The 23,895-nt window shown below is 50.6% G+C and overlaps 1 protein-coding gene across 1 annotated transcript in view; it reads left to right on the top strand.

Annotated features, from left to right (window-relative positions):
* The window catches only part of ADCY2 (adenylate cyclase 2), a 318,432-nt gene that overhangs the window by 96,826 nt on the left and 197,711 nt on the right, over positions 1-23,895 (top strand). Inside the window, exon 3 of the mRNA XM_056109037.1 lies at positions 6,046-6,207. Within this exon, the coding sequence (XP_055965012.1) occupies positions 6,046-6,207 (162 nt within the window). The remainder of the gene's footprint in view (positions 1-6,045; positions 6,208-23,895) is intronic.

Genomic DNA, 23,895 nt, shown 5'->3' with positions numbered 1-23,895 from the left:
TCCCCTTTCGATGCCAGGGTCGCTTACAGCTTGCCCTTGATCCATCCAGTCCTTTCATTGGGACCCTCCTTTTGGGGGTGTTAGGAAGTAAAGGCAACTGAGGCTTAAGTCAGGTAAATATGATGGATGCCCAGGAGTAAATATTTGGAGTCAGCTTCCCATGTTAGAAATCATAGCATGAACTCTCTTCCTGTGTCTATACAAAAGGGACATTGCTAAACCATGCAAAGGACATAAAGGAAAGAGAAAAGCAATATAGAATTATTAGTGCTTGATGGAAATGGGTGTGCCTCAGGAGCACTGTTGTGGGAGTAACTCAAAAACATAACATCCCTGTGGGAGGAGCAAGGACAACCCAGTGTTATTCAACATTGATAACATTGAACATGAGAAGTTGGTGGACTGGTCAGGGTGTTCCTCACTGAGGCCATCTTTGCCGTCAGGTGCAGAAACGTCCTTGAGATTTCTCACTCGGCTATCTCACGAGCTGTCAGTGTTTCCATGAGCAGTGCTCAGTTTCATGTTGGTGTGTTGTCTCCCACCCAGGGTGGGCTTGGAAGTGAAGGGGAGAACAATCCCAGGGAGAGGTCACTGGCGCTGTGTGTCCTCGTGGGGATGCAGGAGGCTGTTTATGAAGGAGGGGTGGAGGGGCACGACTGCGCTTTGCTGGTACCCCCAGAAAGGGACACAACACATAGAGAGGGGATGAGGTTAATGGAATCATTTTGTAAAAATATAAGGTCAGGAAATAGACATCTATTACCACCATCTGAAAATAAATGATTTCATGCATCATTAGTGTGCACATTATTTTCTCCTAATCATGAAACTAGAACCAGAAGAAATATTCTGAGAAGCGTTCCTTGCCTGATTGCTCCCTGAGGAACTTGCTGTCTGCTTCCTTTCCTCTGGGGAGGCAAAGTTTGAAGGCTGGAGACAGGCTGCTATTGGGACAGAGTGTTCAAGCCAGGGGTCCTTCTGGACTGAGCCGCAGGGCTGTGCCGGCCCCAGGATGTCTCTTCTCCCTACTCAGCCTTGGGACAGGGGGAAACGACTCAGCCCAGCTCCCGCAACCTTAGCAAGTTGTTCTTAGGTTGCTTCTGGATTGGGGGCAGAGTTTGTAACCCTCCACTCAGTTGTGCTTTTTCCAATTGCAAAATTAGAAAAATACTTGCCCTGTTTGTACAAAGGTATTTTTTTTTTTTGCTTTCTGTTTTGTCTTTTGGGCTCCCTGGCAGTGTTCAGGAGGAGGCCTATGGGTCCTTCTGGCAATTCCAGCTGGGCAGGCTGGTGATCAGTGTGAGGGTGTGAGGGGCTGAGGATTCGGTGCCCGGGATAACCCTGGTCATGGTCAGTGACCTCTGGGGCTGCACCAGCAGTTCTGGGAACCACGTGGACCATCCTAGGGGCTGAAACCATGTTGGCCATGAGCCAGGCTTGGTCTGTGCCCCTGCCCTCTCTCTTGCTGCCCCTGGCAGGATGTTCTGATGTTTTAAATTGGACAGCATTCTCCCCGTCCATGGAGAGGGCATTCTGCTTAGGCCCTGCTGCTTCTCGGCTCATCTCTTTAGAGAATATTATGTAATTCAAATCCTTGGAAGCCTGGAGACTTGTAGTGGCCCCCTTAGAGGACACTTGGCAGTGGATGAGCGTTTTTCCAGGGGTCCCTTGAACACTTCCTCGAAGCCCCCCGGACACGCCCTTTCTCTCAGGTCTCTATGGCCGTGCAGGCCCCCTCCTGAGTCCAGCAGTTGTTTTAGCTGTGTGCGCTGATAACACACAGCCACAACCAACCTTGAAATCCAGGTGCCTTATGGCAGCAGGCACCCTTCACACATCTCCCACCCTCGGGGTGCAGGTTGGTGGAAACTGTATGGCCCTGCCAGGCTCAATGGGCAGGGCTGGCTGTGGGAGTGCCCAGCATGTCTTCTTTTCAGACCCTGTTGAAAATGCTAAGTCTTCCTAGACATCTTCCCATTTGGAAGAATTCCGAGCAGATTGGCCCAAACTGAAAGGGACGTATTTCAAGCCTCATTTCTGAGTTAGGGGGCTGCAGCCCCTCACCCCTTATTCCCTGTCAATCACCAGCCAAGTTCTGGAGGGTGGTTGGGTATGAGGGGTGAGTGGGGTGGTAGGAGTGTGTGTGCACCTTCAGTTGGGTTCCACAGCAAGACAAGGAGAGAAGAAAAATTCTTCTGTCCTCCACTCTTGGACGCCAGCAAACAGTGCTGACTCAGGGAAGTGAGTCATTTTGATCTTTGCCAAGAGATCACTATCCCACCTGAGTCTTTACAAAGAGTGGGAAAGGCTCAGGAACTGCTTCCATCACGAAGGATCGGGATGCTCTCCTCAGCACCCAGGGCCGCAGTTTAAATGCCTGAGCTGTGAGTCCAGGGCCTCGCCTCAGCCTCTGTAGTTGGCTAACTGCTGCTGCAGAATCCCTGGGGCTGTTGCTGGGAGCGCATCAGATGCAGAGAGATGCACTGTCATTCTGTGAACGAAGGGAGAGAAGGGGCGGAGGAAATAAATGGACTCTTTGGAGCTTTGCCCTCATTCTATCAATTCAAGTGTCTCTCCAGCAGGGACCGGGAATGTGGATAATAGCTTTAGATGCCACGCATGCATTGAGAGTTTGCATCCCTTCTGTGTGTTGACGCCCACAACGGAGGGTAGGCAGGAAGGTGGGGAGCACCTACAGGTGATGGTCCCCAGGGTCCAAGTGCCATCAGGAGGAGGAGGAGGGGGAGTACGTGGAGGAGGAGGAGGAGGAGGAACCGAGACGCCAGGCTCCACGTGGGCTCCAGGCGGGCTTGAGACAGACAAGGCTGTCCACGCGCCAAACGGGCTTCTCACATCCCATTAATCTCGCCTCTCAGGCTCTTTAAAATGCATGTGATGCCGCCTACTTATTTTAAACTAAAAAGAAGGCTGAGTGCAAGCGAGTGTTTTGCCTCCGATCCCCTCATCCATCTCCCTGACGCTGAATCACACTTTCGGGAGAGAAGGGTGAGTGCAGCCCAGTGATTCATGATTTCATCACGACCGTTGGAAGCCCAGGTCTGCCATCAGCGGGTGCAATCCATATTCTCTGCCTTCAATAATAGAGTGTTTAAGGAGATGTTGTCATAGTCTGCACAGAGACCTGATCTTCAAAATAATATTCTTGGCCAAAGAGGACTGGAGGAGAAAGAGCAATCATCAACATCATTATTCTTATTACTTATATTGAGTCTCCGAGAACCCGAGTTTTGGTCATCAAGGGTACTCTGGCATAGTGTGAGGATCATTGCTTAGAAACGTATTTCAGAGTATGAAGGATGTTTTTGGCTTGAGCTGCTCGGCGGAGGAGTGGGGAGATCCGGATGAGCTCCGAGTCCCACCTCTGTCTCCGGCATGAGGAGGGCTGGGAGGCGGGACTTTGGCATGAGTGAAAATGAAGGTAGATTAAAAATCAGTCTTGGTGCCAGAGTGATAGTACAGTAGGTGGTGTGCTCGTTCTGCATGTAGCCGACCGGATTCCACTCCTGCCATCCTGTCGTGTCCCCCGAGCGAGCCAGGATTGATCCCAGGACTGAGCCCTGAGCAAAAACAAAAACAAAAGAAGAAAAAGAAAATTTCATCTTTGAGATAAAATAGTACTTTGTCCCAGAAATCAAAGCTAGTCACCGAATGGAAAGGCACCTGTGTGAGAGGGGTGAGAAGGGTCAGATTTAGGGGTGCTCCTGGAGGCTCACTGCTGAGGCCCTCGGGGAGGGCTTCTCTCAGAGTTCCCCAAAGCAGAAGTTGTCACTCCAGCCTGGCTGGTGGGTGGGACGCTTGGGCGGTGCCAGGAGCTGGTCTGTCTCAGGACCTGAGGATGTGGGAGGGAGATGGGGTCTCTCCCACAGACCGTCAGCTACACACCGGCCAGCAAGACTGATGGAGTCTCATGTTGGCTCTGACGCAGCTTTAATCGTTCACAGCAGGTGTTTCTATCAGGACTGTGGGGCTGAGAGGCTGTTAGTTCTGTCATGGTCTGTGACAAGGAGGGTCCAGGTCTAGGATGACAGGACGTGAGTGGCTGCTGGCCTGTAGCCTCTGATTGGTGCCTCTCTGCAGAGATGGACCACCCCATCCCATCCCTGGTCACACACCTCAGGGACCAGCTTGCATCCTCCCTTCCTTCCCTCTCCCTCTCCCTCCTCGCTTCCCTTCCCTCTCCCTACCGTCTCCCTCTCCATCTCTCTTTCCTCTCCCTTCTCTCTTCTTTCCTTTCCCTCCCCCCTCTCCCCCCCCCTCCCTCTCCCTCCCCTCCCCTCCCCTCCCCTCCCCTCCCCTCCCCTCCCCTCCCCTTCCCTCCCCTTCGCTTCCCTTCCCTTCCCTTTCCTTCTCTTCCCTTCCCTTCCCTTTCCTTCCCTTCCCTTCCCTTCCCTTCCCTTCCCTTCCCTTCCCTTCCCTTCCCTTCCCTTCCCCCTCCCTCTTTTCATTCCCCCCTCCCTTGCTCATTTCTCCCTGCAGACCCCCACTCCCCTTCCTGCAACCCAGCCTGGCTCATCCCCCATCCTCTCTCCAGAGTCAGCCCCTGGGTTCTCCCTGGCAAAGACACCCCGGCCACCATGTCTGTCCATCTCTGACTCGCTCCATGTCACCACTGAGGCAGCTGCTATTGCACTAGCAGGACTTCCCCACCCATGGGTGCTGTGTGCCGCTCGCTGTGCACACAACGACCTGACCCCGGGCACGTGTTGGGTGGGTCTAGATGCTCAGCTCCAGCATTGACCGAGCTCTCTTCTGGCTTCCCGCTCGCATTCCTGCCAGGACCAGGATCAGAGTCTTGGCGTCTTGGTGCAGCATCAGAGTCATCCGAGCAGCCCTGAGCCTCACCCTGAACTCAGGCCGTGGGGTTGCTGATTGCATATACATTTCTGCTCATTTTCAAAATTCTTTTAAAAATTTTGGTGCTCAGTGCTGACTCCTGGCTCTGTGCTCAGGAATTACTCCTGCTGGTGCTCAGGGCTTACTCTTGGCTCTGTGCTCAGGGCTCACTCCTGGCTCTGTGCTCAGGGATAACTCCTGGCTCTGTGCTCAGGGTTCTTTCCTAGCTGTGAGCTCAGGGCTCACTCCTGGCTCTGTGCTCAGGGCTCACTCACAGCTCTGTGCTCTGTGCTTACTCCTGGCTCTGTGCTCAGGGATCACTCCTGGGTTATGCTCAGGGATGACTCCTAATGGGGCTCAGGGATCCTACAGGGTACTGAGGATTGAACTCAGATTGGCCATGTTCGGGGTAAGCACCCTGCCCACTCTATCCTCCCTCTCTGATCCCCTTCCCATCCCCACCTTGCCTGAAGCCTGGTCACAGTCTGAGCTTCACAGAGGCCTCTTTGTGTGGCATGTTCTGCCAGCTGTTGTGTCCACATTCAGCATGGCAAATGTGACTGCAGGGCGGAGGCCACCCAGCCCGTGCGCCCGTGTTGGAGATGGGGGACCCTTGGCCCATGGGCCCGTGCGGGGGATGGGGGATCCTTGGCCCATGGGCTCGTGCGGGGGATGGGGGAACCCGTGGCCCGTGGGTCCGTGCTGGGAGATGGGGACCCTTGGCCCATGGACTCGCCCTGGGGATGGCACTTGCTGCCCTTCACCTGCCATCAGGTACCTGGTTCGGAGCTTTCCTGTTCCCCGGCTAATAGTGATGCTTCCCTGAAAACCACCAGCAGTGACTTTAATCTTGAGGTGGTAAAAGCAAAATACTTACTGGGAAAACACGTGCCAGATGATCCCTGGGCCATGTGGTTTTGACCCGAAGGCCCTTTTGAAGACACTGAATCAGGAGGAGATGAATCCGAGGGTTGGCTGCACCCAGCGTGACCCCCCCAAACTGCAGCCAGTCTCCTCATCCCTGAACATGCATGATTCCAGTGCCCCCACGCCCACCCCCTGCCCACCCTGACATGGGACTAGCTGTCACACAGGACATGGAGCCATCTGGCATTGCTGCTTCTGTTGGCGAGCAGAAATGGGGTGGACAGGAACAGGGCGCACTGACTCTGGGTTTCCCCTCCCTCCCAGGTCTCCTTCTTCCTCTTCATCATCTTCGTGGTGTACACCATGCTGCCCTTCAACATGCGGGACGCCATCATCGCCAGCGTGCTCACCGCCTCATCACACACCGTCGTGCTGAGCGTCTGCCTGTCCTCTGCCCCCGGAGCCAAGGAGCACCTAGTCTGGCAGGTGGGTACCTCCATCCAGCCCAACCTCTGGGTTCAGAGCTCAGGGGTTGACATCCACTTCAGTGCCAGCTGCAGACACTTTCAGCAAGGAAGTAGGAAGCGGGGCGCGGGATGTTGGGACGCGATGCAGGTCTTGTTCTGTGTGGTACCGACACACTTGTTTCTCCAGGGGGTACCTGGGACATTACAATCATCGTTTTCCTCACCATCCTCTACCTTGCTACTCATGCCCCCTTCTCTACAGAGGACAAAAAAAAAGACACAGAAGCTCCTTCTATCTCTGAATCTTCTGGCTGGTCCATGAACATGGGGAAATGAGTCCTTTAAAACTTGTTCTGCTGTGACAACAAATGGAGTTTTACTCATCCATGACATTTCAGAGACACTGTTCTATTTGATTGGTTAAAGGCATTTAAAAAGCAGTTTGCTTCCCTGGCTTGTGCATCCAGGGTTGCTGGTCTGGATTTTTCCCCAACACTCTCTTCTCCATGTGTGCATAAAGACAAGTTTTATTTTGCATCATGGAAATCAAACAGAACACATGCCGCTGTGCCATGAAATATATTGAGACTGAGAGCTGCTCTCGAATTGCCCAGTTGTTGGAAATGGGGATTTTAAACCTGGGTCAGCCGAGGCTGTTGTTGCTGAGTAACCAGTTTGTTATTAACTGGTGTTTTATTGTGCAACTTGAGTCAAACCTGGAGACTTACTGTTGTGTCTGTAGTAATATCTCATGGTTTGAGAGTTTTCTAGATATTCTTTTCCTAGCACCTGTAACATGAGTCCATGAAGATTAGGCTGAAAGACCTGTGTTTCTGAAACTTCCTCTTTATTTAAAAATAAATTTGTTGTCATCTCTCTCATTAGTCTGCAACATATGGAATTTCTGGGGCTTAAATGTCTCACCCCTGTATGTCTATCATTGTTGCCCACAGCCGTCCAGAGGACCCCACCTCCCCACCGCCCCCTCTCCCCTGGCCCTTCAACCCCAGTAATCCCCATGGTTTTCACTGGGGTTCAGAATTTGTTTTGTTCTTAGGAAGCATGTTTGTCAGCATCCATGAAGATGATGGCCCTTCCTGACTTTTCATGGGGGGGGACCCTGTTCCACGTTGGCTTCTGGGGGTCATGAAGGGATGTCCACTCCATGATGTGGAGGAAATCTCCTGCTCCTGGGTATTGCCCTCACCTGAACAGAGTAGACACAGACCAGTCAGCGGCATTGCTGTGGAGGCAGGGCAGTGAGCAAGCAGGAGAAAGAATGGTCAGGGTGTTGGTGTGAGCCCCAGATTTGTTCCTAGCATCAGATCCCTGAATAAGACCAGGTGTTGTTCTGGTAGGTAGACCGGGCACTGCCACACGGACCCTGGCAGCCGACTAGCACTGAGCCGAGTCACGGAACCACCATCTGATCATCTGGTTTGGGTGGTCAAAAGTTGAAAATGACCCCTGTACCGCTGAGTACTCCTTGGAAGGGTCCCTCCAAAGGACCCAAATGTTCTACTAAAAATGAAACTCACACGTAGGAAGAGATGAAAGTAAGACTCTTTTAGTTTGGACGTGGTGTTCTTGTTTGTTTGTGTTTTGTTTAATTTTTGTTTTGTATTTTGGGCCACTTTGAGCTGTGCCCAGGACTTACTCCTGTCTCTGCTCAGGGATAATTTCTGGTGGTCTTGAGGGATCATATGGGATGTCGGTGATTGAACCTGAGTCAGCCACAAACACAGCAAAGTCAAGCTGTCCTTCCCACTGTGCAGTCTCTGGTTCTGGCTCTGTTTTGTTTGTTAGTTTTGAGTCACACCTGGCAGTTCTCAGGGTTCCCCTGATTCGGTCCCTGACTCTCGGTGCCTTTTTGAGGAACCGCACAGGATTGGGGATCGAACCTTAACCTCTTGCATGCAAAGCCTATGCTCAGCCATGAAAGACTCTTTTTCACACTAGTTCCATACTGGCCTTGATCCCATTTTGTGAATTATGGATTCTTCTGGAGTCTGTTTCTGGGGGGTTTGCCTTTCTTCCATAGTGTTCACTCTTCGACCCTCTCAGTGTGATGCTGTTAAGTGCAACCTTAGGGATTCACTTCGGTGAGGACAGTGATTACGGTTTTACCGAGGAAGGAGTCGGCCTCTCTCCATGAGGTCACAGCTTGAACGTCACTGCAGAAAAGCTCACATTGCACCCATGATGGGGCATTCAAATATACTTTAAGGCTCTCGGCACCTCCGTGATTTGGGATGACCACGAACACATTCTTTAAACACTTCGTCCCACTCTTTCTTGCCTCCTCCTGAATAAGTGTCTGCTGGTACATATGGAATAAGAAATGGATGTGCCTACATCCATGCTTATTGCAGCATTATTTGCAGCAACCAAGATCTAGAAACAACTCGAGTGCTCAAGACCTGATCTACAAAACGTGTTCTAGATACGCGACGGGATTCTACTCAGCCCCGAGTAAAGGTGAATCTTGTCATCTGCTGCTCCTCAAATAGGGTTGGAGGGGGTTATGCTAAATGAAGTGAGTCAGGAAGAGAGGGAGAACCTTAGGTTACTCTCACTCATTTACCCGTTTGCAGAGTATGATGTGTGTGTTGGGGGTGGGGGGAATTATGACAAAACAAGGAATTAGTTCCCAGTGGAAACAACTCTGGGATATGCTCGATGGAACATAAGAGTGTGCTGGGATGGGGTGGAGGAGAGGCCCTTTGGTAGTGGTGGAGGGACCCTGGCGCTCTCATGGAGGCTGTTATGGGGGTGGGGGATCACTGCGTATATGAGTGATCCAGGTTCCTTCTTAAGAACCATCATCATCACTTAGTAAACAATACGTCTGTGAAGTGAGAATTGTAAGGCTTGCCTTTAAAGGATCAAATGGGTTTTTAGATCTTGTTTTTCATGTGTTTATTTGTTTCTTGTTTGGGGCCACACCCAGTGGTGCTCAAGACTTACTCCTGGCTCTACACTCAGGGATTGCTCCCGGTGGGCTCAGGGAACCATATGGGATGCCAGGGGTTGAACCCAAGCCCACATGTGCAAGGCAAGCGTCCTGCCTATTGTTCTGTCTCTCCAATCCCTCGAATGAGTGGTTTGCTTAAAAAAAAAAGAAGAAGTACTTTGCAAAGAGCTGTTGTCTTCGAGAGTAAACTTTCTCAGCCTTCTTCTGACCAGGGTCCTGTGGGTCCCACTTGGCTTCCCCCTTGATCTTACACTGCACCCACCATTTATATGGCCCTCTTGGCCTATCCTGGGACACATGGGGGGCATAGTGCCCCCCACTGGGAAATTCTGCTCACCAGCATCAGGCAGTGTTTGATCAATGCTATAAAGTTCATAAAAGTATTTATTTTGGATTGGTTAAAAAATGGGAAGAATGTAACCTAAAATCTTGGTTGACTCAGAAGTGAGAGTGAAGGAGAGAGATTGACACAGAATGATCCAGAACAAATGCCCATAGGAAACAGAAACTAAGAACAAGAATGGTCTTTAGTAAGAAACTTGGCAAGTTGGAGTGGGGAGGGAAGAGACGGGAAAGAGACAGGATGGCAGCGGAGGGAAAGGGGTATGAAAGGAGGCAAAGGGTTAAGCACGAATCCCTACGAGTGCAGTAATGTAGACCACAGTGCCTACACTCTATAAAGCACCTGTCATAAAGGCAGTCTGGGACGTGGGCAGGCGAGGGGATTGGGGGAATTGGTGGACGGCAGTGGACGCTAGTGAGGTTGACTGGTGCCGGCACATTGTATGCTTAAAGCCCAATGATGAATCACTTTGTACTTCACAGTGAGTAAATTAAAAAATTATTTACTCAGATCCCATAAGCAACAAATAAAAATGCTTCTCACTAGACAGAAGTAGGATCATTTTAAAATAGCAAAAAGAGTAAAAATGTATTACATGGTATTTTGTATAACAGCAACATTAAAAGAACAGAAAAATATCAGGGCAGTTTTCCATCTCGGTAGAAATAATTTCACAAGCTGAGAAAGGCAAAATATGCCAACAGCTTTAAAATAGAAGCATCCCAGGTGAACATCAAAGAGATGAAGAAAACAGCCAGAACTAGAGTGTATAAATCACAGTGGCCTGCGATGCCAGGGAAACACCGTGGGATTCTTTTTATGAGCCGTGTGTGTGTCAGGGGGCTTAGGTGGGGAAACCGCTGTGGTATGATTGTTGAAAGTAAAACAATTTCAAATAAAGAATATCTGTCTGCTGTGCTGAAGTTGATCGGTGATGATTAGCATCTCATGCTTCCTGAAACGGCAAGTGTGCATTGCTCAGCACAGATTCGTTTAGGAAGATTTTATTTCATGTTTTATACATTGTCAGTTCATTTACCCATGGTACCTAGAATCTTGGCTTTACAGGAGATCCCCTTTGATATCGAGTCATGTTCTAGAAAGTTCATTTCACCAGTATATGCCCTGAAGTAGAATTCATTCACAGGTTCTGTGTAATTTTGTTAACCACCAAAACTTATGAATATTTCCTCACACAGTGTATTATCCACAGTCCAATGCTGGGCTCTCCAATAGTTGACAATCTAGCTCAGCCCGTCATTTGAAACTTGGCAACTTCATAGCCCATCACTCCCGATTACTTGAGTGTTCACTACCAGACCGTTCAACTCAGTTACTAAGCCAGCTCTCAGAATCAGAAAACTCTCCTTGACTCACTGTCCGCCCCCCCCCCCCCCCCGGTCCCTGCAGCTTTTCCAGAAGCTTCTTCTATAACAAAGAGACCTGGGGGTAAGCCAGTGTTTCATGTATGCTCAGGCCTCTTTGGTGACCCCGTCTGGAACTCTGCCTTTCCCTGGTTTTCATCATCGTCATGTGCTTGTGGACTGAAGGATGGTTCCTTTGAACTGTGGTTTTTCACTTTGGGGTTTTAGGGATGTCAGCTTCCTCCCTCAGGCTCCTGGGGAACAGATGCCTTGATGATCTGTTTGCTGCGGGTGAGAGTGATTAACCAGGATGCGAGAAGGATAAAGAGACAGACAAGGAAGGACCCCAGGGAACAGCGTGAAGATGGAACGAAGTGCCTGTCCCTTACTCTGCCATCTCTGGTTTGCTCACAAGCTTTCCACCAGCTTATCTTCATCATTTATTCTAACCAGTTTTCAAAGAAAGGCTTTTCTAGAACAGAGTTAATTAAGAGAATCTATGTAAGTATCAGGAAATTTCTAGAGACGTGGTATTTCTTTTTTCTATGTATGAAGAAGAGATGTGGTCATTTTAACTTAAACATCAAAAGCCCTTCGCATCTCGTGGTTCAGTAGAAAGTATAATTGTTATTTGCATATCAGTAAAGGTAAACCCATGTCCCACAGTTTTGTGATAGCAGTGAGGAATCCACTGCTTGGGATTATATAAAGCAAAGAGAAACTGAGACTCCAAGAACATGATGGAAACCTAGCCTCAGTCCCTGGACTCCTCCTCCTGGAAGCAGAGGGTGGTTGATACACAGTTATTCTGCAGGATCAGTGGTCTTGCCTCCCCAAAAGGGGCTGGTAGGAAGGTCAAACCTGCAGTCTCTCCTTACAAGCTCTTACTTATCTTGAGCTCATATCCTGCCTCCTAGTGGTTCATTTCATCACCGGACCTTCCAGGGAGTAAGGGATTGCTCAGAAGTGTTCCCTATGGATAACAACCAAAATTATTAGTATTATGCTTTTTGGTATTTAAAGCTTACTTGTCTTACCTTTGTCTTTCCCTTATATTTGTGGCTTGTCATGAATTTCATCCCATTTATCTTTTATTTTCCCATGAGAGAGGGAGAAATTTGAATACGATTTTACTAAGCCAGCCCATTAGAGGTCATGCATTCATATTCATTAAAGATGTTAAATGAAGGCATCCTTATTGGTTTTTCTAACAGGATGGCTCATGTTTCAGAAAAAAAATTCTATAAGATTCCTTTATGATGTAGATAATGTAATGCATTTAAGATGGGATATCGTTTGAATGGTATTAGGTAGGAACTCAAAGTAAAGGATATTGCCTGTCGCCTATGGTGAGTGTGCAATCAGTGAGAATGCAGATTGGTTACATAACTGATTATTTTTAAGTATAATTCAGGAACTGTATATTGGAGTCTAGAATTAAATTGCATTTAGGATCTAATCTGAGACTCTCAGAGGAAAAACAGCAGGTTACCAGCTGCCCAGTTTCTGTCTGTGGGAGAGACTAATTGTTAGGAATTTGGATCTCTGTTCCACTGTTTGGTCTTTAGAGAACCTCGGGATATTAATATTTTCCGCAAGGATGGAGGGAGGGAGGAAGTACCACAGCTCATTTTGCGTTGCATCCGGCTGTAGGCCCGGGACCCTCCAGCTCCTCTTTTGGCAAGCTAGTGATTAGCTGTTGCAAAAGCGTTGTTTGCTGGGGAACTTTGCTTTCAGGGGACTGCTTAGAGGTGCTCATGAGGCTCAGGGGGGCCCTCCTGGAGATTCTCAGTCAAGCAGGTTCAGTGTGAGGACTGAGGGTGCAGTGCCGCTTGGGTCCCTCAGTGTCGGGGATCACCTGGACCACAGTGGTGACCGGGCCTCCCAGGACTACACCAGATTGTGGTCAGCACCATGGGGTTGGCTGCATGCAAGGAAATCCCTTAACTCCTGTCCTCCAGCAGGATGGGATGGAAGGGGGGTGGGGGTGGGGTGGGGAAGGCAGTGCCTAGGGAGACTCAGTAAATGCACAATGACAGTCCCAACCAGCAGCCACAGCAAGGAAGCCCTGAGCATGCCTCCAGCTCAGTTCCGTCCTTCTCCTTGGTCAACTTGTCGTCTCTGCTGGCCCTGGGGAAAGTCGTTAGGGCTCTTCCCACTCTGCGGGAAACGAGGAGCCTAGCTGCTGGGCGGAGGACTTCCAGCTTCTTCGTGCTGTTGACTGAGTGCAGAAACAGGGTGAGCAGTGAGCAGAAGGGAAAGATGCAGGCACAGAATACCTGCCGTGAAGATTTGGTCCCTCGTTTGCCTCCTGGGGAAGCATGAGGTCCCGCTGCCAGGTGCCCTCCGGGCCGCTCACTGCTGAAGTTGTTTCGGTGGTGTGTGACAGCTGGATGCAGTGAGAGCACAGGAAGGTGGACAGAAAGCAGCTGCCCCCCCCCCGCCCCCGGGTGAAGCTGGACTTAGGGTTTTGCTTCTCCTGCGTCATATCTCGGGGTGGATCACAAAAGGCTGATTGTCCGTACAATGAGGCGCAGAATCCCAAACAGCTGGGCAGCCACTAGACCTTCCAACATGTCCTCTGCTGCCAGGCTGCCAGCCGGCTCCCACTGTCCAGATTCATCCTGCATCCGGGACTGATGGAGGGAGACAGGTCACTGCGGCCCACTGGCTCCCACACAGGACCATTCTGCGGTGCTACCCCATCCCCAGAACTGTGGGTTTGTCGGCTACTCCACAGTTCAGTGTTCCTCTCTGCCGAGACTGGTGATGTTCCATCCCTTCTGGCTTTTTAGCACACATGAAGGTGGACAGAAAGCAGCTGCCCCCCCCCCCCCCCGGGTGAAGCCGGACTTAGGGTTTCGCTTCTCCTGCGTCATATCTCGGGGTGGATCACAAAAGGCTGATTGTCATTGGCATTCTTCGAGATTGTGCTTCCCAGGGAACCCCACTGCAGTACTGCCAGGCATGGTCTGACTCTTTCATTTAATCGAAACATTCTCATCTATGAAATGGAAGTCGTGGTGCCAGCCTCGTTGGGTGGTGACTGGCCCAGGAGTGAGCTTGTCGGGGAAACCACCAGTTAGGGCTCATCTTGGGCTCACGGCAAGCCATAGAGACCAGCAGCCAGCAACATTCTGGCTACATCACATTACTTGCATTGAAACAAAGGGAAACGTGAGATAACAGTACTATGGGACTCTGTCAATCACGGAAATCCAAATGATCTCAGGCGTGGGCCAGAGCAGTAGTTGGACAACCTGTGTTCAAGATGCACAGGCCCAGGCTGGTCTGTCTGACCGTCCTGTCCTGTTGGGAGATGGGGGAGAGTGGGGCTTGGAATTCAGTAACTACCTCAGAAGCCAAGCTCCTGTAGCTAATAGAATGCCTGCCTTGAGAAACCAAGACTGAGCTCTTGCCCTGTCAGAGGGTGACACGAGCAGGGGTGAGGGTGGGAGCGTCCGTGCCGTCTCTGGCAGGCCTTGTCCCTGGAGAAGCGGCTCCTATGATCTATCTGGGGCCACAGGTCACCCTTAGGAATGGAGCTTCTGGTTTTAGGGAGGTCCGGGGTGCCCCCCCCCCCATCCCCAGTGAGCTTCTGCATCCGTGTGGTGCTTGAAGCAGCAGAAATGTGTGAACAGCAGGTGTGTAAGTGATGTGGAGCCCCTGGGAGCACCCTTTCCTGCCTTCCCCTGAGTCTGGCTATTCTGAAAGGGCCTCAGACCCCAACAGGGACCCCCTCCCTGCTGCCTTCTTCTCTCATGCCCCTGCCTCTTCTCCCTTTCTTCTCCGTGAGGAAACTGGTCATTGCATGCAGGGTCCTATCCAATGATCTCACTGCAACATTCTGCATGGGCAAATCCCCAACCTTCTCTGCAAAGACTCGACATCTGCTGGGGTTCCCTGCAGATCTAACTTCACAGGGAGAGGTAGAGGGTTTGTGTTCAATCCACCCCAGTTTACAGTACTCCCATCTGAGCTGCAGTTCCATACTTCTCCTTGATGCCTTGCAGTCCTGCAGTCCTTGTACTGCCCTGAGACCAGAGGGATTGGACCACCCATCCTTTACTCCTCTGGCCAAGGTATTCCCGAGCTCTGTGGTGTTCAGCATACAAAGACTGACCCCTTCTTGGACGGTATTCTTGGTGATAGACAGGTAAATTAAGCAGAGCGGAAGAAAATGGAGTGAGGGACATGGCATCCCCATCCTTGGTTATAGAAAACTCTCCTTCAAGGCCCCTGGGTGTGGCCTGGGTGGGGTGAGGGAACAGACAAGCCCCACGTTGGCACTTTGCCCTTTTTTTCAGCAAAGGTCAAGGGCATAATGTAGGCATAATAAAATGTAGGGAAAGGCTCTGGAAGTGGGAATTTGGGCTAAGTTCAAAAAATTGTATAATATGAAGACAATCCCATGTACTCTCATTTTATATCTCTTGTTATCCATAAATTGCTTACAGAATGATCAAAAAATATTTCCTTAGAAGAAACTTAGTGTAAATTGTTGTATCTCATCATGGAGATATTAAGTCCTTGTATGAGAATTATTATAAGATGTCGTGACATATGTGTCACTGTTTGGTTAGCTAAAGCTGGTGCCTTCTGCGATACACCCCAGCCAATCTGGAGTGCTACTACTGGATTATTAGTGTTGTAGGGTTTGGAGAGTTTGTGACTGCACCCAATAGGAAGTCCAGGAATTTTTACCTGGGTGGTACAGCCGGAGTTAAACTTCTAACTGGTCGGCAGCTGTGGGGAGTGGATGTGCAGGAGCTTCTGAAGGAAAAGGAGGTGGGGAGGGTAGCCCATCCTGACCCTGGGAAAGCCTGGAGATTTCAGTCACAAAGACCTGCCACTTGAATTTTTCAGCAGGTTAGTTTCTGGGTGCGACTAGTCCTGAGATACTGAGATCTCTGTCCGAGTATACTCCTTCCCTCACTGGTTTTGTATTCTTAGGGTTTATCTCTTTCTTTTAATCCCTTTTAATTCATATGACTAATGGTGTTTGGATACATATGTTATTGTCATATATCTTATGTTTTTTATTTTATAATTTGTGTATATTAGTATTTTTATAGGTGTATATTTATCTGCTTTGTTTTAGTCTGAACTGCTAATATGAGATGCTTAATCCATTCTATTTTCTTTGCTTATTCTTGTAAGCACTGAGGTCTGCGTTTTCCTCCAAAACCTGTGTTGACTCAATATAACCTTATTTTCTAGATCATCCCCGTTTTCTAGAACTTTTGCTATTGATTTGCTGTGTATTTCTTCTTTTGGACACCAAAAAATCTTTGCGTCATTATTTTAGGTGATAGGAAATTGTTTTTTCAGTTTCCAATATTAATTTTAGTTTTATTGCACAAAGAAATGAGAACTGTCTGTGTTCTTTCTACTTTTTAAAATTCATCGATTTTCCTCACTTAGAAATCTAAGTTGAGCCTGAACTCCCTTTTTTCTCTTACAAAATAACCTATTTTTCTGCTTGGTGGCCCAGTGGATGCCTTTGTTTTTGATGCCGACTTCCTAAATTCTGACATATGATATTTATTAAATGCTGGTGTTCACAGTTAGCAGGGTTCTCTTTTTTGGCTCCCTTTAGGGAGCAGGGGGTGGGGGTCCAGTGGCTTCCAAGCAGTGTTTGGGGGGAGGGGGGCTCAGAGTAACAGGCCAGGAGGTTCCATGTGCTGGCACACAGTGCTTGGGTCAGGGTGCCCTTTAGATGGGAACCCCAGTGCTACCACTAGTCCTGTTGCTGGCGAGTGCTCTTGTCCTGGGCTCTGGCACTCATGAGTCTTAAAAGGCGTTTCCTCCAGTGGAGCTCAAGAATTTGGACTCTTCCTAGCCAGAGGAATGATACCCCGGGCCCATCTTCCCTGCACCTGAGTCCAGCGCTCACCAACATGCCCAGTGCTGGCAGGAACCACTCCGGGGAGGTAGGACTCCAACTTCCTCCTCAGATTTTCTGCATCTTCCTGACCAGCATCCCCCTACAGCCCATTCCTGGGCTGGAACCTGATCACGTGTGGAGAGGGTGGAAACAACTGGTCTACCGCCTTAGCTCTAACTGTCGTCCCCTGGATGGGTGTGCAGATGGGTACCAGTGCCCCGGTGTAGAATGGTTGAGACCCAGTGGGCATCACATAGCCATGATTCTGCCCCTGAACCAGTGTTCAGATCAGTGCTTGCCCATGAAAAGGTTGAATGACGTGACTCCAGAGACCCCGATCCACCTCCTGCTTATGTGACTTATGTGTGTGTGTGTGTGTGTGTGTGTGTGTGTGTGTGTGGTGGGGGGGTGGGTCTTTGCGCTCCCCTCGAAGTTTGGGAGGCTTTGGATTTGGGATCTGTTCAGACTGTTAACTGCATATGTCTTTCCAGGGATGTTTGGTGTTCTGAGGAATTTGTAGAGGGAAGAATAATAAATGCTAGCTTTCTGGGACCGACTGGAAGTACTTTGCTTAGACCTCTTCTGAGTTTAGTTTTAAATCACTTTCTGAACCTCCAGTTCTGGAGCAAGATACTGAGCAGAGGTGGGAAGGGTGAAGGAAAGAGCTCACCAAGACACCAATCAGGACTTCCATTGTAGAGCATGGTTGCCTGGTTCCTGGTCACAGAGTTGGCGTATCTGCCCATTCAGGTGCCACAGCACAGTTCCAAAGGCTGTGGACATTGGAAACCAGACCACAGCCTCACTGTTTGGGCTGTGGGGGTTGGATGGGGGTGCAAGTGTCACTTGGTTACAGCGGGGCTGCCCCCTTGGGTGCCACCTTGCTGCTGTGATTCCACATGGAAGCATTGGCAAACATGGGACATAAATTGAACTGGGCTCCTGTGAGAACCGCATGACCCATCCATGGATGAAGGTTGTATGACCCCAAATCTCTAGAGCCCCTGATTTCAGCCACTTAGGTAGAGGTCACCTCTGTGATTTCCTGCTCATTCTGGAACACAAACACTTTGAAAATTCCTGAAGCCACCCAAGTCACTGACCTGCAGGCGAGTGCCCTGAGGGCTGGCAGCAAAGTGCCCCGGGGGTCCTCATTTGGTCTCCGACTTCCTGTCCAGGCCTGGACTGGAAGGTGCTGAGCTCTCAAAGGGCAGGGACGGTGGGGCCTGTCATATGTCAGGCACCTTGGGAAGTCCTACTTGTCTTCCCCCAGATGTCTCTGGGTGATGTCTAGCCTTGGGACCTTCTCCACAGGGTGGAGCTTCCTCACCTCAGACACGGGTTCTCCTTCCCTCTAACAACCACGCTTAGGTGTGTTGGCAGTTTAGAGGTGTTGGTAGTTGGTAGGAATTAGAGGAGATGGTTGTCGTGGTCAAGTTGGACAGATGGGACCGAGGGGCAGTGGTGAGGTTAGAGAACTTGCCCTGCAGAGTGAAGGGCATTGTGGTACCCCTGGTGAAGCTTGCTCAGTAGATCTACTGACCAGTCGTCCTTTGTAGGACTTCCTTATAGAAACTTCTCAGATGATTGGAGGATTTGATGCTCCTGGTGTGTCAGCCAAATATCACATTGCAGATCACTTTGGCAACATGATTAAATTCCAGAATGTTCCCTGTCAATACCTATCCCAGATTGTTCTCTCAATGGGGGCTTCCCCTCCTCACCTAGCACCTTCTTTATCTTCCATGGAGATTTCATTTAGTATTTTTCTTGTAAAGTCTTTCAGTGCACCTGGTGTTTTACAGCGAAAATGCATTTCTAAACCAAAGAGAAGGAGAAGTATATAGAACAGCAGCTCTTCCCTCCCCTCCTCCTGGCCTCAGAGGAACTTTAAAGAATTTGTGGATTGTGATAAAAGGATGAGGTGGGTGGGTAGAAACTTTCTCCTGCTGTTAAATCCCCGCAGAAAGTCACACAGGCCGTTTCAAGTTTGTCTTTTGGACCAATTTAAGGTTCTCATTTCTTATTGAACGTGTTTTAAAATCTAATATTTATAAGACCCACCAAGTAAAACTATTTCCATTTCATCTCCAGCCTTTGGACTTCTGCATAATTTAAGAATCCTTTTGATTATCTCCTGCTCTGGGTCGTGGTAAATGAATTAAATATTTGTTAACTCGGTGGCGCTGCTCAAGCACCAAGGAGCATTTCAGGCAAAACGTTCCCCAAACTCACCTGTTTTCCTGCTCATTCTTACCCTTGATCCAGAGAAAGTGCCCCTGGCCCCCTCCTGCCCCCTCCTACCCTGCCATCGGGCACTTCCTGTGTGAGCTGCCATACTCTCCCAGTGGCCATCCAAGAACTCAGTTGGTCTTTGTCCTGCCCTTGGGACCCCTCATCAGGGTCTGGTGTCCCCTGGGGTGTGGCCCTGTCCCTCTCTCCCCTTTGCTCTTCTCTCAGTCACAGCTGAGCTATGTGCTGACCCCTGGGTACTCCTCCCAGCCCACTCTCTCGCCTGGCACTATGGCCTTGGCTCTGTCCTCTCTGATGGAGAGGCAGCTCCCATCACCCACAGGTGTGTCCCCCTGCACCCTGTCCCAGGAGCCACCTGGGCTGGACTTCTGGCTCCCCTGCTCTTAGAGAGCTGAGTGTCCAGGTCTATCCTCCTCCCTCAGCCTCTAGCAGCAGGAGTTCCTCCGGGCGGCCCTGTCTGCACTTAGAACCTGACAGAACCTCAGAAGGGAGGCAGGCGCCAACGCCACACTGACCAAAGGGGGATGGCAGCCACTAAGACTCCGCGGGCTATTCCGGGTGGGTCCTGCCTTCTCCAGGAAGGGCCATGGCTGAGTGTCAGCTGCAGGCGTGGTCTCGTGGCAGTGGCTCAGCTCTGGGGCAAGCACGTGGCCTGGGAGAGCCCAGCTGAGCCCGTGGACGTACCTTGGTCCAGGAAACCTTTGCATAGTCAGGCTGCAGCCAGTGTGGGCCGCGGATGTGTCCCGGAGTAAGGACCAGCAGGTGAGCCTCGAGTGTAATGGGGGACTAGGCTGCGGGATCCTCCCCAGCTGCGTGTGCTGTCAGGGTGGTCATGTACAGGTGCCGGTGCGACTTTCAGGATCACCCTGTCCCCTAGGATTGCCCCTGGGCCACAACCCTGGATGGTGAGGATTTCATGGGCTGGTCTCAGTACCTTCGTTCCAGCACAGACATTCCCTCAATGTGAGTCCCGCTGTGCCTGGGTCAGACACGCTCTCCCTGCTTGCAGCCGAAGCCGGGAATCCTTACTCCGGAGCTGGGAATCCTTAATCGGGAACTGGGAATCCTTACTCCGAAACCAAAATCCTGCCCTCAAGAGCTGGGAATCCTGTCCTCGGGAGCTGGGAATCCTTACTTGGGAGCTGAGAATCCTTAATCGGGAGCCGGGAATCCTGTCCTCTGAAGCCGGGAATCCTTACTCAGGAATTGGGAATCCTTACTCAGGAGCTGGGAATCCTGTCCTCAGGAAATGGGAATCCTATTCTCGACTCAACACTGTGGCTTCTGGACCTGGCTTGGCCCACGCGAGCTCCTGTGAACATGTCCGCCAGGTGAAGCAGAAGGACAGAAGCAAAGTGGCAGCCCAAGCATGCTGCTGACAGACAGGCAGAGACATGCCTGTGGGGGGGGAGTGAGCACTTCCCAGGACCAGGCCTGCCACATGCCTGCCGGCTCCTGCCTGAGCTGCTCTTTCGGCTTCGACTTGAAGGAGAGGCCCAAAGCTTCCCTAGGAGAGATGGCGCCTTGGGCTGCCCTTGCCCCTGGATCTGCCCAGCAACCTGCCAGTTCAGGTGCCCTTGACCCAACTCCCCCCCACTGCATGATCCGTGCCAGCGTTGGTTCCGAGCGCCACTCCTGGCCAGTGAGCATGTGTCTGAGCCCTTGACTCTTTGGTTCCAGTTCTCTTCCTCTGAGATACAGCAAGTGGTTGGGATTCCCGACCCAGTCCTCTCTCCTGGGGTCCTAAAAGGTGGCCATGAGTTTTGTTCTGTGTGTCTAAGCCTCAAGCCAGCCGGTTTTGCAGGGAGGCCCGAAACTGGCATCTAAAAATAAAGTTTCAGCTGACTGGCAGCGTGAGAAGTGCCCAGATCAGCAGATGGTGTGAAACGCGAGGCTTGTGAAAGGAAAATAGATTCATGAAAATTCATCTATTAGGGGTCTAAGGAGCGCCTGTTCTTGGCAGGCTCTCTGGACCATGGGATCAGCACCTGGGAGTCAGGGGTCTGCATGGCACAGGGGTCCCACAGGGGTCTGGATGCCAGGACAAAGATAGTGCCAGGAAAGTGGCATTCTGGGAACCAGCACAGCCACGTGGAACCGAGCGAGGCCGGTGCCACTACGCTTTCGTCACCTCTTCCCACCCAGGTGGAACTCACCAATGTCGGGGACGCGTCCAGCAGTGCTGGAAACAGAAGAAAAAGCCAAAAGAATTTTTTCCCGACAACTGGAAATGCCAGTTCACTCCAGACCAGATTTGTTGGCACAGGAAGAAGATGAGCCATGGCTGAGTGAACAAGCGGGCAGAACAGAACTGCTTAGGACAAAGAACTTTCCAGAGTTCGGCAAGTCTTTCCGGGTGCCCAGCGTGGGTGACCCGGTTAGATGCCAGTGGAGTGATGCGTTCTTCCAGACTGGACCATGCCGCATTGCGTGGAACAAAATAATGAGAGAAGACAATACTGAGGCCCACCAGAGCATGTCTATGTGCTCGCCCTTCACCAGAAGGAGCTTCTCCCCGGGTCCTGGATGGCGGTAGCAGCAGTCAGTGTTTCTGTTCATCGCCGGGGTGAAGGGACTGATCTAAGAGCTCTGTGCCCCACTGGGTCCATCTGCCCAGTGACAAGAGGCCTGCCCTGGCCGCTCCCAAAGCCAGAGGGTCCCTAGAACAGACACACAGCTGCAGGCCACCAGGGCAGGTCCCGCCCATCTGCCCACAAGCCCCACCAAGGGAGGACACTTTGGGGGTACTCCTTTCCCCCAGGGGTGGCCCCACTGAATCATCCCGCCACTTCCCCAACTTTCTGGGTTGGAGGGGACATGTCAGCAGGTTTCCCTGGCCCTCCTGAGCTGGAGGAATTACATTATTGGTGTCAGGTCCACACTGGGACTTGCCGATTGGGAGCACGCTGGGTTGGGGCATGTGGAATCAGAACGTGCTCGTCAGAAAGACGAGAAGGAACGGGCTCGTCCCGGCGTACCCGTGATGGTCCGTTCCGGGCGGGAAGAGGGAGTAAGTGTGTGAGTCGCTTCTCAGCAGGGTGAGGAGGCAGAGAGCAGGCTCCCGGGAGCCGGGCTGGGCTCTGGGCGAGTTCTGCAGTGAGGGGAGTGGAGTCGCCTGCCCTGTCCGTGAGCTTCTCTGTGCTGGGAGAGGGTGCCCTCTCTGCTGAGGAGAACAAGGACAAAGCCTCTGGGGAGATCTCGCTTCAAAATCTCGAGCCAGAAGGCTTCTGGTGCGGTGGACAAGGTTCATTCATTCGTTCGTTCAGGAATCTGTTTGCTGAAGTGCTGGGGAGTCACAACCCTAGCACCCTGCGCTTGGCTTAAACCCAGGCAAGTCTCCGAGTTCTCTGTTCTCTGGCCTCACGCATTAAAGGCTGACATGAACCCAAGCACTCAGGGGTAGGATGGGGCTCTGGGACTTGCCTGGCATGCTGCAGGCTGGACTTCAGTTCCCGGCACCCCAGCTGGTCCACTGAGCTCCACCAAGAGAGACACTCAGAGCAGAGAGCAGGGATCAGTTCAGAGCACAACTGGATGCGGCCCCAAACTAAAACCAATAAAACAAAAGAAGACTAACCACTTTGGAATCATTGCCCATTTATCCTGGCTTGCCTGGGAATCAGGGAGGCCTTCTGTGGCCTGTGTGTCCAGAGGAGTTGATGGACCCTGTACCTGGTGGCCTCTCAGCTTCCCCTCAGACCCACCTCTTTTTCTCCTGCCCAGGAAATGCTCTGAACACACCCCCGGGGGTAGTGCCCCAGCTGCTGGCTCTGTGGTCTCGGAGCATAGGACTTGTCTGATTTCAACCCGAGCTCACTGGACAGTCACAAATCAGAGGATTTTTGTCAAGGCAGAGACACAGTCCTCTTTTAAAACAGTGTTAAATTCTTCCAGTTATTCGAAGATTGTGTTAGCTCTTGAGGGAAGTTTTTCTCCTTTATGGGAAAAGCATTTTTAATCTTATTTTCTATCATTTTTTTCTTATTTTAATTTCTGCTATAATTGTTTTGTCTCTGTACATTTGTTTTGCTCTTCATTTTCAACCTTCCCAGCATGAAAGCCCAAATTATAGATATTAATCTTCTTTCCTTCCATGAATTTCATGCAATAAATTTCCTTCTGAGTCCTTATTTTTCTGTTTTGAAAATTTTGGTAAGTGGAATTTTTATTTTATTTAATCCTCCCCCTCTTTGTTAGTGAGATGTTGTTTTTTGACCTGTAGATTATTTAGAAGAATAAATAATTGAGGTGTGTATGTGTGGGGAGGAGTAGCTATTTTCCTACTACTGATTTCCAGTCTGTTTTTTTTTTTTATTGCCTGAGAACATCCTTTGCATGATTTCTATTCTTCTAAATATTTTGAAGTTGACTTTATTTCAGCCTGCACCGGCCACCATGCATGTTATGTGTGTTTTGAGGAGACCATGTATTCTAATGTTGGGCGTTGGAAAATTCTATAAATATCGACCAGAGAGAGTCCATTGATTGTGCTGTCAGGGTCTCTCACTGGGACGGCCCCATGTGATGTGTTTCGGGCAGAGACGAGGGTATAGGAGAGGAAGCGGTCATCGGGACAGCGCGTCCAGCCTGCTTTGGCCTCCAGCTGTTGTGTTTCTGTGCTCAGGATTCCCATGTACTCTTGGAAAATGGTGCCATGGAGCTGGCCTTTAAGACTCCTTGATCGTGGACCCCTGTGGAGGTGAGGGTGGGCTCCCTAGCCCTCATGGACGGGAGCAGACACACGTCTGGGACTGTTCACAAAACGGGACACATGTAAAAAAAATTTATTTCAAGGCACTACTTGCATAACTGGAGGTTGGCAGCATCTCCACAGCCTGCAGTGCAGATGGGGATGGCTGCAGCTAGAGTCTGGACGCCCAGTCTCT

This window comes from Sorex fumeus, unplaced genomic scaffold (genome assembly GCF_029834395.1).
Source record: "Sorex fumeus unplaced genomic scaffold, SorFum_2.1 ptg000264l, whole genome shotgun sequence".
Lineage (NCBI taxonomy): Eukaryota > Metazoa > Chordata > Mammalia > Eulipotyphla > Soricidae > Sorex > Sorex fumeus.
Note: the sequence above shows the minus strand (reverse complement) of the source record. Positions and strands in the feature narration are given on the sequence as shown.